Source organism: Battus philenor, unplaced genomic scaffold (assembly GCF_028537555.1).
Source record: "Battus philenor isolate CCGP_79_NKW_IND1 unplaced genomic scaffold, ilBatPhil1.0.hap1 SCAF_10, whole genome shotgun sequence".
Lineage (NCBI taxonomy): Eukaryota > Metazoa > Arthropoda > Insecta > Lepidoptera > Papilionidae > Battus > Battus philenor.
Genome location: NW_027181662.1, coordinates 13,388,203 through 13,407,341, shown reverse-complemented (window position 1 = coordinate 13,407,341; position 19,139 = coordinate 13,388,203). Strand labels below are relative to the sequence as shown.

At 35.1% G+C, this 19,139-nt stretch overlaps 2 protein-coding genes across 2 annotated transcripts; one reads left to right on the top strand and one right to left on the bottom strand.

The window, feature by feature from the left end:
* Window positions 1–1,297: 1,297 nt before the first annotated feature.
* Window positions 1,298–9,896, top strand: orb (polyadenylation element binding protein orb). The gene is made up of 13 exons (XM_068770979.1): window positions 1,298–1,315; window positions 1,813–1,950; window positions 3,783–3,937; window positions 5,110–5,371; window positions 5,491–5,583; window positions 6,053–6,116; window positions 6,714–6,885; window positions 7,165–7,351; window positions 7,655–7,820; window positions 8,339–8,466; window positions 8,653–8,744; window positions 9,050–9,309; window positions 9,588–9,896. The coding sequence occupies exons 1-13, from the start codon at window positions 1,298–1,300 to the stop codon at window positions 9,662–9,664; spliced, it is 1,812 nt and encodes a 603-aa protein (XP_068627080.1). The 3' UTR covers window positions 9,665–9,896.
* Window positions 9,897–10,869: 973 nt separating this feature from the next.
* On the bottom strand, window positions 10,870–18,749 carry Cdc16 (cell division cycle protein 16). The gene is made up of 11 exons (XM_068768192.1): window positions 18,517–18,749; window positions 17,843–18,000; window positions 16,822–16,954; window positions 15,963–16,125; window positions 15,238–15,368; window positions 14,417–14,723; window positions 13,926–14,062; window positions 13,273–13,401; window positions 12,460–12,651; window positions 11,605–11,881; window positions 10,870–11,027 (listed from the first exon to the last, which is right to left on the bottom strand). Exons 1-11 carry the CDS (start codon window positions 18,604–18,606, stop codon window positions 10,918–10,920), a joined length of 1,827 nt encoding a protein of 608 aa, XP_068624293.1. The 5' UTR covers window positions 18,607–18,749; the 3' UTR covers window positions 10,870–10,917.
* Between the last annotated feature and the right edge of the window lie 390 nt (window positions 18,750–19,139).

Below are 19,139 nucleotides of genomic sequence, written 5' to 3'. Positions count from 1 at the left end.
ATATATATATATATATATATATATTCCGTCAGGGACAGCCATTAGATTTACGTCGCAAAACAGTCTTTTTACTTAATTGACGATATAGAACCTCCTTTAAATATATTTTTAAATAAAGCATTCCGTCTGGAACAGTCAACAGTGTTTCATTTCAGTAAGAATAGAGAACCTTTCTCTACGTCCCTAATTTTAAAATTCCTATTACGGGTAATTTTGATTTCTATTATATAAGAGCGCATTATTTTGTTAAAAAGATATTTTCATTAAAATATACTATTATTAACGAAATACAGTTTTACACTACAATATCAGTTTTAGTTAATCAACAACGATTTCTATCAAATGACTAGTAACTCCTTGTTTCATGGGTTTATAAAATGATAAAAGCTTTTCGATAATTAAATTTCGAATGTATTAAACTTCCACTAACTTTTACGTAATGAAAAATTCTATACTCTTTTTAATAACATTCTTTTAATAGAAATCTTACTCCATCTTTTAAATAAGTTGTAAAGTAATAATAGTCATTTATTAGTCTTTATTATTGTATATAGTAATAATAAATATGTTTTGAGTTTTTAATTAGTTTCCTTTTTATTTAGAAACTGTTAATATAATAAACGATAATATTAAAATAAACATTATAAATTATTAAAAAAATACTTTAAATATTTTACAAATAAGCAATACATCGTAATTAACAAGGAAAGAAAAATTTTATGAAATATTTTCCGTTCGTTCCACATTCTCAATAATTTCATTCCTTTTTACACTTACTTAAATTTTTTTTTAATTTTTAGAGCTTATTTCGCAGTAGTTCTCTCTTTAAAAATCACGTACATTTTATTTTGTTATAAACTCACAAAGCTTATGACTTCTCGGGCTAATTTTGAAATTTGGGACCTAACTTTAAAACGCATGCGCAATATTTTCAACCGGAAAGAGTATTGAAATGATAATTTGTTTAAATTGTTTTTTATTATATTAAAAATGCACAATCATTTTAATTGTAAAGTAAATTTAAAATCGTAATATTCATTAAAAATATATTAATTTAATTACCACGTAGTTATTATTTGTTTTATTTTATAAAAAGGATTGAAAATGGGCGTGACTTTCCCACTCACGAAGATAGTGGTAGGGGTTCGTAAGGGAGTGGGGATGCTTTCTTCAGTCATTGCGCGTGTTACAATCGTCACTCGGTTTTAAGTCGCTGTGGCGAAACAACGTGTTTGAAAGAACGAAACTCTGTCCGTTTTTAGAAGTGTCTACAAAGTTTGAAATACTAGACTGCAACATGCCGCTCCTGCGTAAGGTAAGTACTCTTTTTTTATTAAGAGAAATACTCTGAAATTTTCATCAGCATTGTAATACGTAAATGTATATTACTACATTTATTTTTTTCGTATCAAATATTTGAGACATTATAGTTTATCATTTTGTGCAATAAACCCGCAGGTAAAATTTTGTATTTTTTTAATTGACTGATCTGTAAGCTTTCAGCTTTATTTCCTTAAAATTGTAACATAATTAAATTTAATGGTGAAAATGTAAATTGGTTGTTTCAAGAACGAAGTCTCTATATTAAAATCTGTAAACTATTTTGGAAGCTTTGATCTGTTTTATTTACGTAGATAATTGATCTAGAATATCTTCTATTATAGAGTATCTGTATAATTTACTGGACCATTCTTCTATTTTAAGAACTCTTTATTTTTCTTTTACTACCAGTTCTATTTTTGAATAAAAATAACGGTGCCCGAGTAGTAAGTTCGTAACTAGGAAACTTGTCAATGAACGTGTTTCTCTAAGGATATCGGCCTCTGCAAGGGCAATGGCAGAGGTGGCGGTACGAGAAATAACCGCCTATCGCGCACAAGCCTCTACAACTTGGATGCCTCGCAGCCTCCAGGGCCTGATGCCACGCCTAATCTTGAACAGAGCCCAGAAGTAAGTATTTTTAATTTCACTACAATTTTTGTTGGTCCCATATTGGGCGCCAATTTGTAATCAATGTTCTTTGTGGGTATTTGGTTTTTAGTTATTTGACCGGTATATTCATAACTATAGCGACATCCGTTCTGATGCACATTAAATGTGCTGGCGGCATCGTTGCCAGCTATCCTATTAATGGCATTCTTGTGCCAAATAACGCAGACTGGCCGCGACGGGTTCGCCCCTTCTTGGATTAGACTGTATAGAATTCGAAATCGCTTGATAATGTACGCTCATATCTTTATTGCAATAACGATTTTTCTTTTATACCTTTATTTTTAATTTTGCGGGGGCCCCTGTTTTCTAGTGTATGACATGCAGAAAACACTTAATGTGCTTGGTCTACCCTCAGATTTTAACAAAAAATTAAAATTTATAGCGCGAACAATTATTTCGAAATTAAAAAATCGTGAAGGTAGAAATATATGTTAGATTAGATATATAGGACCACATATTTCTTGTCGGAACGTTCAATAATTTCTTTTTGAAATCTTTCGTAGTTTGTTCAAATACTAAAAAGTAAAGTATAGTTCTTTTTAATTTGCGTAGTTTTCTAAACTATTAACAATTTACCAATTTATCATTCGAACAACTCGAAACTCATTTCAATGAACAAAGTTAGCGACCGGGTACTTGGCACTACCCCGGGTTGTTGGCAGCGCAATATTTTCGTAGCTGCTCGTCGTAGCCTCGTAGAGGCAAACCCAATTGCTCGCTACGAACCTGGAAATGTCTTTTATGAGTTAGATTGATGATTTACCATCATTTTATTGTAATGGTTTCATTGTTTTATAATCAAATCTCGTTATTATTCAATTAGGTATTTAAAATTGCATAAAATTAACCTTTCTTAATGTCTCTAAGTACTCCGTGGTAGTAAATTTCGGTCAAAAGTTATAAGATATAATATATAAATCTACACAATATTTGCGACATTAGTGAGTTTCCCAAACTTTCTTATGTCCGTTAGACCCCTTGCCATGTTTTTCAGTGTTGGGTAGACCCCCTACTTACCTGATATTGATTTCCTGTAAATTTCTAACTGTAGTGAAGTTTAGTGTTAAAACTTAAAGTAAAAACACATGTTAATTTATACATTTATTAATTGAATTTAAATTAAAACTACTCAAAATAAAATTTTGTATCTGTATATGTAAAATATACGTAACATTAAATAAACATTAAATAAACTATAAATAAAATAACATAAGCAATAATTTTTTTACTTCATAGGTACTTTTATAAATAATGTTAATGTTTTGATTTATAAGATAGTATGATGTAAGTAAATAGGTATTATCGGTGTGTCAACACACTCCACGAGATCCACTATCATGGACCCCCAAATTTTTTTCGCTGACGTAGACCCCCCTGCAGGTTGTCATCGACCCCTAGGGGTCGATAAAGACTACTTTGGCAATCACTGATTTAGACCATGCACTAAAATGAGAATTAGCGTTCCTCTTTGTGTTCCTGTGTTTCTCTAAATTTTCGATATTTTAAACTATTGATACATATGCTTTATATGTAGCATATATAGAACTTATACTAACCCGGGGGAAGGCTGCCGATGGAACCTTGATAAAATATTGTCTGCCGCTAGAAGCCCCCACTGCAAGGCAATAGGCCTTTCGATAACAGCTCTTGTACTGCGTGCATCGGATACTTTCCGCGACCTTGATTATAGATCTATTTAGTGGCGGGCTTTCCCACGCCGCTCGAAAATCTTTCAGTAATAGCCTTTCAAATTCTATACCTTTAGAGGTACTTATTGATGGTTGTCGCAGGAGTGCGGAGTTGGCAGTGGTACTGTATTGCAGCGCGATTGGCCTTGGAACGATTGCAGCGACCCTGCAAGTCCCGAAGCGGCACAGACTCCTATGTCATTGGTGCCGTTGAAATGCTTCCCGCCCCAACACCCCACGGCATTCGCTAGCTACAGGTCAGTCGGATTTCAAGTTTTAAAGAAATAGATATATAGTTGACGATTTTTATAAATTTCATAGGACGAGACACCCTCTATTCTGATCACGTTTACAAATAATTATTTAATAAATAAATAAAATATATTCATTCTTAATCTGCGTAGTCTCTTCAAAATTTTAGTTCTTTATTCGGTGGAATATTGTTCGAATATCTTAATGCATTTGCCTATGCCTACACAAAAATAATCTTTACGTATACATTCCTCTAAAAGTATATTTATAGGCTTGCATTCATTTAAACTTAATTTGGTAAATAGCTGAACGTATATCGTAGTTTCTCGCTAAGCGGAGAACTATCCATTACTGCACAAACTTTAAGTCGGTTTTTTTTTTTCATTTTTACACTGTTATTGTTAGTCATTATAAATGCAAATCTATAATAGTCCAAGAGCAGGATTAAAAGTCCATCTGTATCTACACATGGCTGTAATGGCATACGTCTTAAATCCTAATAATTGATAAGGCTTCGTGCCAACCGAAAAGAGAAGGCTTTTGCCAACCAATGTGACAATGCGTGTCTCTTAACACCACTCTATCCGTTAAGTAAATTGCAAACCATTATTTACTTGGCGAGACTTAACATGTTCTTAAAGTACCCTATTTTATTGCTATAAATATTATTTAATAGCACTTCAAGTCTAATTTGTACAAGATTTCATTTCGCGTATAAAGTATTCTTTTTAAAATTAAATTCGTTTCAACTTAGCCGGCCAGTCGCGAACTATAATCATTAATGTTACTTGCGGAGCGAAGCTTCTCTATATCTGGAATCTATCTTTGTGAATTTCATTGATTTTGCGGTCCGTTTTTAGAACATGTTCACACAATCCAGCATTACGTAGTCTCATTTCGTATAGTACATTTGTAATATTAATATAGTTCAAAATAATATAAGCCTTATTATCTGAAAAATAATAACGATATTTACAAAAAAAAAACATAAAGCTAGTCTTTAGCTAATATGTTAATACAATAAATTTATATTTAAAGAGTTAGTTATAATTAAAGATGACATATGTTATTTTACATACATTAGTGCTTATTTCCCACCATTTTAAAAATCCATTCGCTTGCAGTATACATAGTTTATAAGTCTATGCATAACTTATTTATTTCTTTAACGATACAGTGAAACTGCGCGTCCTGGAGAATGGAGCGAGAACGCATCAGGACAATGGAGCGGGACTGAACCAGAACAATGGAACGAGAATGCACCAGGACATTGGAACGAGAATGCACCAGGACATTGGAGCGAGAATACACCTCAACAGTGGAACGAGAATGCACCAGGACATTGGAACGAGAATGCGCCTCAACAGTGGAGCGAGAATGCACCAGCACATTGGAGCAACAACTCTCCCGGACAAGTGTCCGATCTCGTCGATTCACTGGTAAGTTCTATTTGGTCATTTCGGAGATATTTAAATTTTTAACCAAAATTTAATATTTTTGAATTGACTATTTTAACTTTGATAATTTTTTAATTTTGTTTCTTTAATATACTCTGCAGAATCATTTGTCTATGGCACCGACGGCCCCTGCTAGTGATGTCGCCGGAGTTCCACAGATCGTGCGCGCTGCTTATGAAGGAAACGATAAAAATGTACGTTTAGTTTTATAATTAGTACAAACTTCAATATTTTTTCTTGTAAACACAGCTTAGATTTTATAGTATAAATATTAAGGCATATCTTTAATAATTCTTATACTGAAATCTAGTAACCTCTTCAACGTTATATCAACGCTATTATAGTACATTTTTTAAAATATGTTTTGATTTACGATATACATAATTGCTTTTAAATGTTACATTTTTATATTTACTTCTACCATTTGTCAGACAAGACGAAAGATGTTGATGCGCTAAAAATTAAACTAGAATAATCGCAATTCTAGTCTAAATATTTTATTAGTTTAGTTTTGTAAACTTTTTCAAGAGTCTTATAGACTTTGATGACAAATCAAATATGTGTATTCGAGACATAGTCGTGCAATACACACGACGGTATAAATTATTACATTGTATATATAGAATATATAGAAGATAATTATGTTATCTTCTGTTCTTTTAGCAGAAAGAACCGTCGTGGCCACATGATCAATCATCAGCTGCGTCCGCTCCCTCCCTGCCTCAAGGTGCATCCTTTTGTAAGTACATTAAATATTTTTATTTACAATCATATTTTTTTTTTGTAAACCTTAAAGGAAATTTCATTTTTGCTAGTTTAAATAAAGTGAAATGTGGATTAGGAACTCTTGTTTTTTATCGAATGTCTAAATTGTCTTTTAATTGCACACTGTTCAAAAGGCAGCCACGTTATGCCGCCACTGTAGTAATAAGTTTACGCGATTGAACTGATTTTCGCGAAATATTTTCTTTTAAATTAATTAGTTGGAGATGTTACTGGAAACTGCTAGCAAGCTACTTATAAACTATTTCAAGCTTTTGAAAGCGAGTCTTTACTTGTTTAGTCTCTAGCTTGTTTAGTCACTTGTCAAACTAGTGATGCGCCTTGGCCATATTTAATTCGAAAGCAATGTTCACAACGACCAGTTAGTGTAAACCCTTCAGAAAGTACTATTCCATTTTTATATCATGTCCTGATGGGCGTTAAGACTGATGAAGTTTCTTCTTGGTCGTTTGATCATGAGGGTCGCGACCAATCATTTCGGTTTCAATTTATCTCCAGGCTTTTGTTTTCGAGAAGTTTTAAGGTCCAACTTTTACGATAGGTGGCGTAGCGCGTCGTGGATCTGATGAGATACTGCGTTGGTGTGGGGCCTTGCCGCCGCGTGGTGTAGACTCCAGCGGCGGGTACTCCGCCAAGGTGTTCTTAGGCGGACTGCCCTGGGACATCTCAGAGGACACTCTAATGCATGCCCTTAAAATCTTTATACCAGTACGGTAAGCTTTTAAAATTATCTTACTTGTTCTGAAATTCTATCTGTCATTTCTCGATACACGAATTAATGTTATTTATGATCGTAACAGTTCAAATCCTTCAAGTACACAAGAATAAACCTCTAAGATATTTTATACCTTCATTTCACCAACCAAGTGTTTAGTTAAACGAAATTTTCCGAAGTTTATTTTTAAATTTCATTTTAAAAATGAAGTTTAGATTTGTTCAGGTCAGATTATTTGAGTATATGGAATAAAAATTTAATGCGTATTTGTCTTTAGTGTGGAATGGCCCGGTCGCGAAGGAAATGGGGGCGTGGCAACGGGACCGAGCGAGTGCGCCCCGCGCGGATTCGCGTACGTGACGTTGGAGAACGAGCGGCGCGTGCGCTCGCTGCTGTCCGCCTCACGCCGCGACGGCTATAACTGGTACTACCGCATCGCATCGCGTAACATGCGCACCAAAGAGGTAACTTACCATTAAATCCCTATGCATCCTTCAGTATATAGTTAAGAATTTTGGGATGTCCCTGAATTCCGGCAACGTGAGAATGGTCATAGTGGCAATCTCTGAGAATGGTATGCCTTGTCTATCGGCGGATATAGCTTGCACGCACAACAATTTTACCAAGAGAAAGACCTTTAAAGTTCTAAAATGAAGATTAGTAACGGAAATGCAGTTATGGAGGTCCAGCAAGGTGAACAGCCTATGTTACTGTCCTCTGAAGATGTTAGTGGTTAAAACAATGCTAATGATTCTGTCGTGGTGCAGGTGCAGGTGATCCCGTGGGCAGTTTGCGACTCCAACTGGGTGTCGGGCGGGTCTACTCGTCTGGAGCCCGGTCGTACTGTTTTCGTGGGCGCTCTGCACGGCATGCTCAGCGCCTACGCCCTCGCCCTCATAATGAACGACCTATTCTCCGGCGTCGTATATGCTGGTAAGTACTCTTTGAAATGTTTCATAGAAATTATTTTACTTGCAAACTAAAGACTCTAAAAGCTTCGAAGTTTATTTTTGTGCTGCACAAAAAGCCCAAACAAGGTTTTTACCTGATCAAACAATGCCAGTACGCAATTAAAAACTAAAATCTTGTTTTATGAATTTTTAACATCGATTTTACTATTGACAAACTATATAGTTTGATATGGATTGAATATGGCTTAATACTGTCTATAAATTTTATGCAACTGATAACAAATCATTAAAATAGATTAATTGGTTGCTTATACTGTATTTAAAAACTTGACCAATCCTCTAAATTTGGGAGCTCCCCGTTTAGGATATGCGCTTAAAACTTTATGCAAATCTCGATCAATCTACATGCAGTTTTGGACTACATTAATTTGATTATCGTTTCAATTGACTTAATTTTGTCGTATAAATAGTCGCCATAAATGGAAAATATCGTATTGTTCCGAATCCTTCTTTAGTCTTGACTACTAGCCTTTTCGCCAGGTATTGACACTGACAAGAACAAGTACCCGATCGGATCAGGTCGCGTGACTTTCAACAACGTGCACTCGTACGTTCGCGCCATTTCGGCTGCTTTCATCGAAGTATCCACTGAAAAGTTTACTAAAACTGTAAGTACACCATTTTTATAGATGTTCCACTATGAAAGTCTGTTTTTGACTCTATCGAACAAACTCTTACAACTACTGTTCCGTAGTGTTGGTTCGGTGGCGTGTATTGTATTGTATTGTTATACAAGGAAATATACACAGTGATTATCGATGTATCTTAATAATAATTAATCATATTGTTCGCAGATACAAGTGGATCCATATTTGGAAGATTCTATGTGCTCTGTTTGCAATCTAAAGCAAGGTCCATATTTCTGCCGCGATCCACTTTGCTTTAGGTAAGATCTTTTATAATTTCTTTCAACGTTATCTTGATACTAAAAATTGAGCTTTTTGGCACCAATTGAGACTCAACAATTGGGACAAAATATATTTCAAAAATATAGTGACGTTAAGAAAGTGACAGTTGACAGTTCTACCAACCTAGAAAAAATTCACCTGCCTTCCTAATACCCGGAAGTAATTCCATTTTTTTAAATCTATTTTCTAATTTTATTAAATTATAATAATAATCTTAAATATTATGTTATGACCTGTGCATGGTGATATTTATACCAAAACATAAAATGTGAAAACTTTTCAGATATTACTGCCGCTCGTGCTGGGCCTGGCAACACCGTGAAATGACGGATCATAAACAGCTGATGCGAAACTCTAAGGGCTCTCATAACGGGGCCTCAATTCTACCACCTCAAGGGTCAATATCTACATCTCCTCTTCCACGATCAATTCAATCGACGTCTTTCACATCTGTAGTTGAGGCGTCTCCTTCAAATTCCAATTCAAAATCGCGAAAACGTTCGGAAAAGCGTTATCAAAACGGATATAGAAGAGCTAGCGAAGGCAAGTTATACTTTTTTACTCTATCTTATTCGTGTGCAGGTATTGATGCGTTTACATGGGTTCAAAATGTTAGTCAATATCAGACGTTGGTGCGGGGCGGACGCAACGAAATCCTTTTCGCATGTTTTCTATTTATCCTACGGATTTGCCATTCTATACCGTACTGCAGTTGATAAATGCAATGCAACTTTATCTTCCTTTGTGAATTATCTTTTAGATTGTAATTACCGACGTCTTAAAGTTGTATTATTGGTAATTAATCTTTTCTTTTATTTCAGGTACACCTTCCCCACCAAATAGTGGAACTAGTGAAGTCTCCAACGTAAATGAAGCTATTCTTGAGCCTTGGATCTAAAGCAGTCTACGCTGGATCAACATGAAATCAATTATTTTTGAAATCTGATTTTGTTCTGTTAATCTTTTTATATCATTATTTTTAATAGGTTATTTTATTGTATCTATGGGCATGATTTTAATCAACTTTTATATCGTACAAGATAATTGGATGATTATTGAGGATTTTTAAGAATTTTATGGCCTTTAAAAAAAGGTGTTCGGTGATTTTAAAAACAATTCAAATTCTTAACCCCTAGGCTTGTTTGATTGTAAGATATACAAAACACAATTTGTTATTGCTGAATAAAAATTGATTGGGAATTTTTTGTTTTATTTACATACCGCCTCGCTTTATTGCAATGTGCTAAAATTATAGTAAATGAGGTAATAAATATATCTGACAGAAATATAGAATAATGCAAAAATCATGAATTTTAAAATGTAAAGAAAGGTTTAGAACAAAATTGTTATATTTTGAGAAATGTGGTGAAGAATGCATAGACTGCGGAAGAGGAAGGCGATGCATAGACTGTATGTAAATGAAAGCAATAAAACGCCAGATACTGTCACGGACGAAAGAAGAAAAATAAATAAAACTATACCGAAAATTTTATTCAAATCAAAGTTCCTGGTCCAAAAATGGTAGAAAAACGAAAGGACCCTAAAATCGGGGATCACCAAAAACATTGCTATACTAAATCAATATTGCAGTGGCTCAGATCCTTGGTAAATTCTACCGGGACCCTTGATGTGACGAAAACAATGTGGATTTAAATTTCATAAGCTTTTGAAACTTTCTGCTTTGGATAGTGAAGAACTAAAATTTTGGGCTAACTTCCCTCTCTATGTAGGCAAGATTATATTTTAAGAAGCTCAGCTGTTATTTGTAAAAAAACTAGCATACTACATATTCTGTATGTGTCGAGACGTCCAGAGCCACTGAATAAAACTGATGTGTGCTTGGAAACTATTAATTCGTGGTTGGAATTCCGACGTAAGGCTATTGGACTATGGAAATCCATATAGTTCTCAAATTTACTCTTTTTAGAAATACAGTAAAAATATTGCTTCCCTAATAAAATGCATGGTGCAATTTAATACATTGTTGCACCAAATATTGGTTTAGCGGACACTGCTAATTTTTGAAAATTTTCGATGACAAAAATAATGTAGAAACCTCAAAATTAAATGAAACTAATAAATATATTTTTCTGTAACAATTTATTTACAACTCTATCCTTTATAAATTAACTTATGTGGAATAATTTATGTTCAGTCGAAGCTCATGCTCATGTCGGATGTGTTTGTGGCGTCTGCCGAAGGCAATGGCGCTGAAACGCACAGGTCCACTGTTGGGAACGGGAACTGTGGGATCTCTTCCTCTGTTGGTGTGAAAATTATGATAAATATTTTTTTTAAATTTAATCAAGCTAAGAAGTAACCAATAACCACAAGGTTTTTATTTATTCATAACTTCTGAGAAGAGCCAGCCAGAAACCCTTCAACAATGTTTGATGTGTACATTATTACAGCAACCATGTAAATATATCTTAAATTCAAATCTAAGAAAATGATCAGAAATATCTTGTGGAACTTTATTATATATGGAAACAGAGAATCAGATTAAAAATGAGGATATCTGCAGAAGAACCAAGATCAGCGACGTAGATCGAAGAATTGCTCGTCTGGAGTGGCAGTGGGCGGGGCATGTGGCTCGTGAAAACCGATGGCCGTTGGTGCCGAAAAGTTAAGTGGCGACCACGAGCTGGTAGATGGCGTTGGTAGGTCTCCACTTAGTAGACCGACGATATAGTTAAGGTCGGGGGAAGTAGTTAGATGCGATCAGCGCGAGAGCGACCATCGTGGTCAACGGGGAGAATTATGCCTTGCAGTGGGCATCTATGGGCTGATGATATTAGATATGACGATGATGATTATTATTGGTGAAACGCGTCATACCTGTGAGCGCGGCATCGAGGCGCTCTATGACTGCATCGAGTAGAGCCAGAGCCACGACATCGTCGGGGTCGCGGGCCAGGGCGGCGTGCAGCACGTCGGCGGCGGCACGCGCACGTCCCAGAAGCGCCAGGCAGAAGCCCTTTGCTGTCAGGGATGCTGCGCGCGCGGGTCGTAGCGCTAACGCCTGTTCATGCCAGCGCAGCGCCGCGCTTGTCTCGCCGAGCGCACGGCACGCATGCCCCAGGCCGTCCATAGTGGCCGCCCAACGCGGGTGCAGCTGCAGGCAAACAGCTTATTGTTATACGCGTCTCATAAATCAAGATCATGCCGAAATCGTTTGCAAAAAAATGTATGTCACGTATACAGGTTGTTTGATTATAGATGTACAAGTCTTTAGCAGAGTTTAGATTAAAAATAAATAACCAAAACTTCAAAGTGAAATACCGACAATTTTAATTGATAAGTAGCTATTTATTTTGTAATAGTTAACTTAAATGTAAATTTAAAAGTAATTTAGCTTACTGTGGTTAATTTTGTCTAATTTATCCACTTTATAACGTAAATGGTTATGTAAGTGGGTAAATAATGGCATCATAATTTATATGGAGTAATTTATATATACATATATATATATATATATATATATATATATATATATATATATATATATATATATATATATATGTACATAAATATCACATCATTAGGCAATATACAACAAACGCCATCTATCGGCGCCGTCCAAAGTTACAGATTTTCGATATATTGATAAAATGCGAAATTTTAATACCTGCAAACTTGTATCTTACTTAAGTATTTTGAAAAAGGGTGGACAGGTGTTGGTGGTGTGGTCACCTGAGTGTGTTCGTCTTGTGCGGCGCTGAGGGCTCGCAGCCAGAGCGTGCGCGCCCGCTCGTGGTCGCCGGCGGCGTGGGCCGCTGCTCCCGCCTCGTGCGCCACGTACGGGTCCACCACGACGCGCGCGATGCGCTCCCATCCGCTCACGTTCTCCACACCCTTCTCCTCTTCCGCCTCCAGCTCCGCCTCCTGTAAAGATATTACCCCTTATAAATAATAGTTCCGTTTTTTATGATACAAAATTCACGCACACGCACACATGTAATACATATATGTACATATATATATATATATATATATATATATGTACATATATGTATTATATACTTCTCTCGCCGGGACTTCTGTCCAAGCATAGGATAATATAATTTTAACTTTAAGTTTATCATCGCAAACGCACCTGTAGCGACATCTCGGTAACCTCAGTTCCATATTCCAATTAAATAAATAAATGATGAATAAATAAATTTTATCTTTATGTGACTTGCTTATTGTCACTTTAATCCAGACAGCTATATTGGTTACCTTTATCAATTATTTTCAATCTATTATGGGGACCGGAAAGTAATGTCGTTTCGGTTGTCATATTTTACAGAAAAATCGATTGCTTTTTACTGCTCCGGCATTGAAAACTTGTATACCACATGGCAAAAAGTTGTTCATAACAAAAGTGAATATATTGTTGAATAGAAATAAAAACTTGTTAAAAATGTAGACGTGCGAATTTAAGTTAAGAAAGCGACATTACTTTCCGGTCCCCCTAATATATATTATCTGTGGTGACCTTCAGACCATAAATGTATGTCTTACGTCAGAGTCACTGTGTAGCGTCGCGGCGCGAAGTAGGAATCTCTCGCACATGCTCACGTTGCTTAGCAACGAGCACTCAACACCGACGTACAGCGGCGGCAGATGGCAGCCTGCCATCAGCTGGCTCGCCTGGTAATATATATTATAACTTAATATCTTAGTTTACTAGAATCATTCTGAAAAATAATAAGTTTTTTTTTTGGAATTCAAATAACTTCTGTCAGTTCAGTCTGCAGAAACATGTAGTAGTGACAACATTACGTCATCATCAGTGGCGCATCGAAAATGGGAATTCCACAGAAATAATATTGTTTTTTTACTTCGGTATAAATACGAGCGAAGTTCGAATCAGTATACACACTTCTACTTCGGACTTCGTGTAATTACTACCTCAAAACCTACCAACCCTAGGAAGAATCCCATATATTGAACAAATCATTTTTAAAAAATTCGGATTACTATTTATTAAAATCTATTATTTTAATATATAGTAATCCGAATTTTCTTAAATTGATTTACATACTTCTTTAAAGCTTTTACATTTATAACCGATCATCCTGTATATAAGATTAGATCACTAATTTTATGGCACTGTATGGATTTATATATTTTAGATTTCAGGGTGTGAGCGTAAAAATTCTTTCACAACTAGCCTTAAAATATGCAGCCATGGCTTGATCGTGTTCGCTGTCTGCGGCGAAACTGTGACCATAGGCCAGCCAGATGCAACCAGCGCCAGGCTCCAAGCTCTTAGCTTTACTCAGGTATCGCCTGGCAAACTCGCTCTTACCTAAAACCAACGTGATATTTAATTTAGAGGGTGGGGTGAAGAGGGAAGCGGTAGTATCGGACCTTCCATTCCTTCAATCCACTGTCAGCACTCGTGAAGATGGCGATCATGTGCATACAGTGCTTTTGGTAGCACTATAGTTACGTAACAGTGTTTATTTTTACATGTATATGGTCTTAAACATATTCCTATCATATGTGGTAGGTTCTTAGTGGAATAAAAAAAAATGTACAGATATTTCAATAATTTTAGAAAATGTAATCAATGTTTACTAAATGGATGTCCAACGCTGGACTGGAAGGGCTATTCCATAGAGTTTTAATTGGACTGGTTAAACCTTATGAAGTAACTTACCAATGAGATAATAATAACATCCGACAGCGAACCACGACGTCCAAGACTGCGGATATGCATCGACTAAGGCATGTGCAAACGCGAATAGTTCTGCACTCTTCCTTAGCTCCACCAAGCAGGCCGCCCTCACGTCCGCACAAGCCCAGGGTCCAGCAAGGTCCAAGGTCTTCAGCGCTTCGGCCCAGTGTCCCCCAGCTGCCAAGCGACGAGCCTTTCGGGCAGCTCCCTCTGAACTACGGAATAGCGCCATCTCTACTGCGCCGGTCATATTGCTGCCCACCACACCGTCTTCTGTTTCTATACCACGCTGTAAGGGGGAGAGGGAAAGTATTAGTAAAAAGTAGACTATGGGTAAAATTTCGTATGTTTTATTGTACCTATCAATAACCCGGCACATGACCATTTGTCTAATACCAAGCGTATAAAGTATTTTAAAAACTGTATTTGACTCTTCAACTACTTCACGTTATGCAATCACAGGTGATTCGATTGTCTTTATCTCCCCACTTTATTTTAAGATCACAAAATATTTAACAATAATTTCGCGCGAAAATAAGCAAATACAAAGACCAATCATATAAAAGTGACATATTCCAAATTCAAAAGTAATATTTTGTTTATTTTTACTTATAACAGTATTTTTGGCCAGACTGTGTAATATATTCAGATGTGTTATAATATAACCAGTGATTGGATATTCAGTTGTGTTTACCTAGATTTGAAAGCCTTTTTGAAAAACACCTGGTTAAAAATAATACATGCACAATTGTGATGGCTAACAGGGTAGGTCTACAGTATTAAAAATATATATTTTTACATACATTATCTGTAGCTGGGGATGCTTTGAGTGGTGCATATCTCAGTAATCTATCTCTATACGCCATCTTTAGCAATGTAGCCTCTGGATCACACAGTTGATTATTTATAGGCAATGACTCTATAAGATTGCTTTCTGAAATTAAAAATACATAATGATTTATAGTCATGTTTATTTAAAGTATAAAGTCATATTCATCATCTTCTCTCTCCCAAAAATCGCCACAATGATCGATCTTCCACTGCCCGCATTCAGCAACATTCTGCGACTACCACCTCATGGCTGCCATTTGAGAACTTTGGGTTGCAAAAGGTGTCCTGCCTACTGCCACTTTAAACAAAAAATAAAAGCCGATGATCTTGGTTCTGCAGATCTCTCTATTTCTAATCTCTCAGTGAAGCTCCGAGCACAACTCTCTCCATGGTTCTTTGGGTAATTTCAAGTGTTCTAAACAATTGAAAATCTCTCAAAGCAATATTAAAAGACTTATATTATCTGATAAATGAGTTGTAACAGGTAATTTGTAGTAAAAGTAAATTGTAAGTCCGTGAGGTTTTAGGATATAGTTAATGTTGATAGGTTGGCTTATTATGGAAAGAGCTTTTGTATTTAAAAAAATACAGGTTGCTAATGCTTTAGAAGAAATCCTGAGTTTATCTTAGCCTTATGTATTTGTAATGATGATAGAATGAAACCATGATATTAAAATAAAGAAGATTGTATTCATACCCTGTCTGGGAGTTAAAGCGTGTTGTTCCAGCAACAAATCTAATGCCTCATAGCAAGCACAGTCGACCCGCAGTGCTGTAGTGAGAGCTTCAACTGCTGCTTCTCTTCTTTCCAGTGCTGAGAGTGCTCGAGCTTGCCAAACAAGTACACTGCCTAGGGCTCTCTAAAATAAATATTTTGTGATAATACATGAATTTTAAAGATATTAATTAATTAGGTAAAATTTTAATAAGTATATAAAAGCCTTGCTGCCTGGCTAAGTCTGCATCAAGAGATACCTAGTCATCAAAAAGGATGTACACAAAAAAAGATATAAATACATTCTTGTTAAGGTTGTCATTAGGAATGCTAGTTACTTCCAGCCTATTGAAATCCAATAGGCGTGGCCTTCCTGTGGTGGACAACTTACTGAAGTAATAATTTAATCTTTACAATTAACCTCTATAGTGAACAGTAGAATGAAACTGTAGCTGCCACTTGAACCTTCACATATTATCAGCCGAGCTAACCCACGAGTCGTGAAGGACAATAAAATAGTCATTTTATTGGCAAACCATTGACTACGGACTATGGATGTAGAGCAACATGTCCATCATTTATGTGTTGTGCTACTGTTGGAACTTTTCGTAATGTTATTCATGTAAGTGTATTACAAATACAACTGATCCATACGGAATGATCATGTGGCTTACTTCACAAAAAAAAAATTTTTTAATTAACTTTTATTTGACAATTAGGACAGGTAACCTTTCCCTATGCTTAAGGTTCCTACCTAAAAAAACCTTTAAAATATTGATAAAAAATTTTCAGCCTTCATGTGATAAATAGTCATAAGAGTAAATAAGCTTGACCAACTTACATTGTGTGTCTGATCATGACTCCTCGGTTCCAGTAATGGTGTATCACATTCCTCCATCAGTGACAATGCTGTGGCAGGTTCTCTTGCAGAGATGTAGGCTCGCATTGCCACACCGAGGCAGAGAAGGTGTCTCCTGTTAATATTATTAATTTTTAAATTACATACATTTATCTGTTACTATTATTATCATATATAATGGTGATTTGCAGCTTTGATCCAGCTGCAAAACAAATGTACATGATTAATTTAACATGAATTGGTCTTTTCCTATTTTACTTCTAGTTGTACCCTCAAATTCACTCAATTTTTTTCTTTAAAAAAAAAAAGATTGCTGGTTTTCCAATGGACAGACAGGCAAAAATTTTATAAAATGCTATTTTGTTAATGTACTGTATATATATTGATGGTAAGAAAAATCTTTTATTTTAATAAAATAAACAGACATTAAAATTTTATTTATTTGTATAGAATATTCAGAGGGATGGTTAATATTATTTACTGTCATAATTATTATACGGTCTTTATACAGTAGGTAATCATTTTAATGAAGCAGTACTGTCTAAAAGCTTACATCACCATATCAAATGCAGCAGTATTATACTTATTAACCTAAGTTAAACTGTTTGCTTATGACATGACATTTATATACTTTGTATATAAAAAATCAAGGTTTTTAGGATTGATAAATTTAAGATATAAAATCATAGTATATTTGTATCTGGTGGAGATAGGAGCAAGTATAAGAACGAAATGTCTCTAAAACTTACTTAATGATTGTAACCTGTTAAGAATATCAGCTCATTTTTGGAACGGGCCTTTGAGACCTCATTGATAGAATGAAAACAAATTTAGTCAGGTAGGTAAACACTTAGGCATTACAAGGTGGTCTCATTAAACCTGCTATGCTTCAGTGATTTGTGATAGAATTGGCACTCATGTCTCAGTAAATCTATAGAATATTAAGAAGTTATGTCTCTAGTAATATAAGTTTACATATATATTATTTTTTAAAAATTACAACCTGTGCAGTCCTCTAGATGTGATAGCATGTGCTGCACGATGTAGTTCTCCTCTTGCAAGCATGGCACTAGCCAATAGCCATATATCATCACCACTAGCTGTGTCATTGGCTGAGGCAGCTGCAGCATCTGCCCAGAAGAATGCACTGGTCCATTGTCCCTACAATTATGTACATAGATATTAATACAGGTAATAGTAACAAGATCTAATATTATCTAAGTTCTCCAGGAGCACAAGATGCAATCAATTCATCTTGGTTAACATTCGTCATAGAATTTTGACATACTTTAGCCTAATTATGCGAAAGAAAGATGCCACGGGGAGACTTGTTATTCAAGATTTCTTCTGGTATTCTAATTGCCGTAAAAGATTAGACTGAAAATGTGCTCTAATTAAGTGAAAAAGAATTAAAAATTCCTTAAGGTATGTACTGTTTCACTTATATTAATTATAGATGAAAAAAGTAACGAGCGAAAACGTAGTTATTTTGAAATGTCATCAAAAATTTCTGATACATTGTCTTTTTCAAGAAATTACATAAAATATTTAAAAATATTAAAATTAAACTTTAAAACCTTACAAAGCACTGAAGTCATATTTTAATTCACTGAATCACTTATTTATACGTCAATTAAAAAATTAAGTAACGAATAAAGTAATTTCTCTTATATTTACCAATTCAGAATACTGTTTCACTAAAGACCGCATAAAGTCTACATTTAAGCACTGAGGGTTACTTCGGCCAAGGGAATCTACTTTGGCCATTGCTCGTAAACTAATATCTTAAAATGTTCAATAATCAATATAATTAAATAAACTTATTTTTAACACAAAATAATAAATCGTATTTGTTTATTTCAAAACTCCACCCGCCGCAATAATCAAATTTGACGTATACTTCTCCAAGGATATCTTTCTAAACACTATCTGTTACTTTTTTTTAACGTATTTGAAAACAGATAATCTACTATTTTTTTTTCAGACAAAGATTATATAAGATACTTTCAATTGTTAGCAAATGAAAAGGCCAGAAGAGTTAACGTTAAATAAAAGTAATATAAAGATGCATTTACATTGGTACTTTTTAAATGTCTCGTTTCCTATAAAATATTGGTGGACAATATTCCTCAAAGCACTATAAATGAAACTGTCGGCTTGGCTGAATATAAGTTATGAAACACTACTACATAGTTGCATATTTTCCTTCAACGTTCTGTTTATGCGTAATTTAAATTAAAATAACTAAGTTTGGAAAAGGTCATATGCTTACTTCACAAAGAACGCGTCGGTCCCCTACC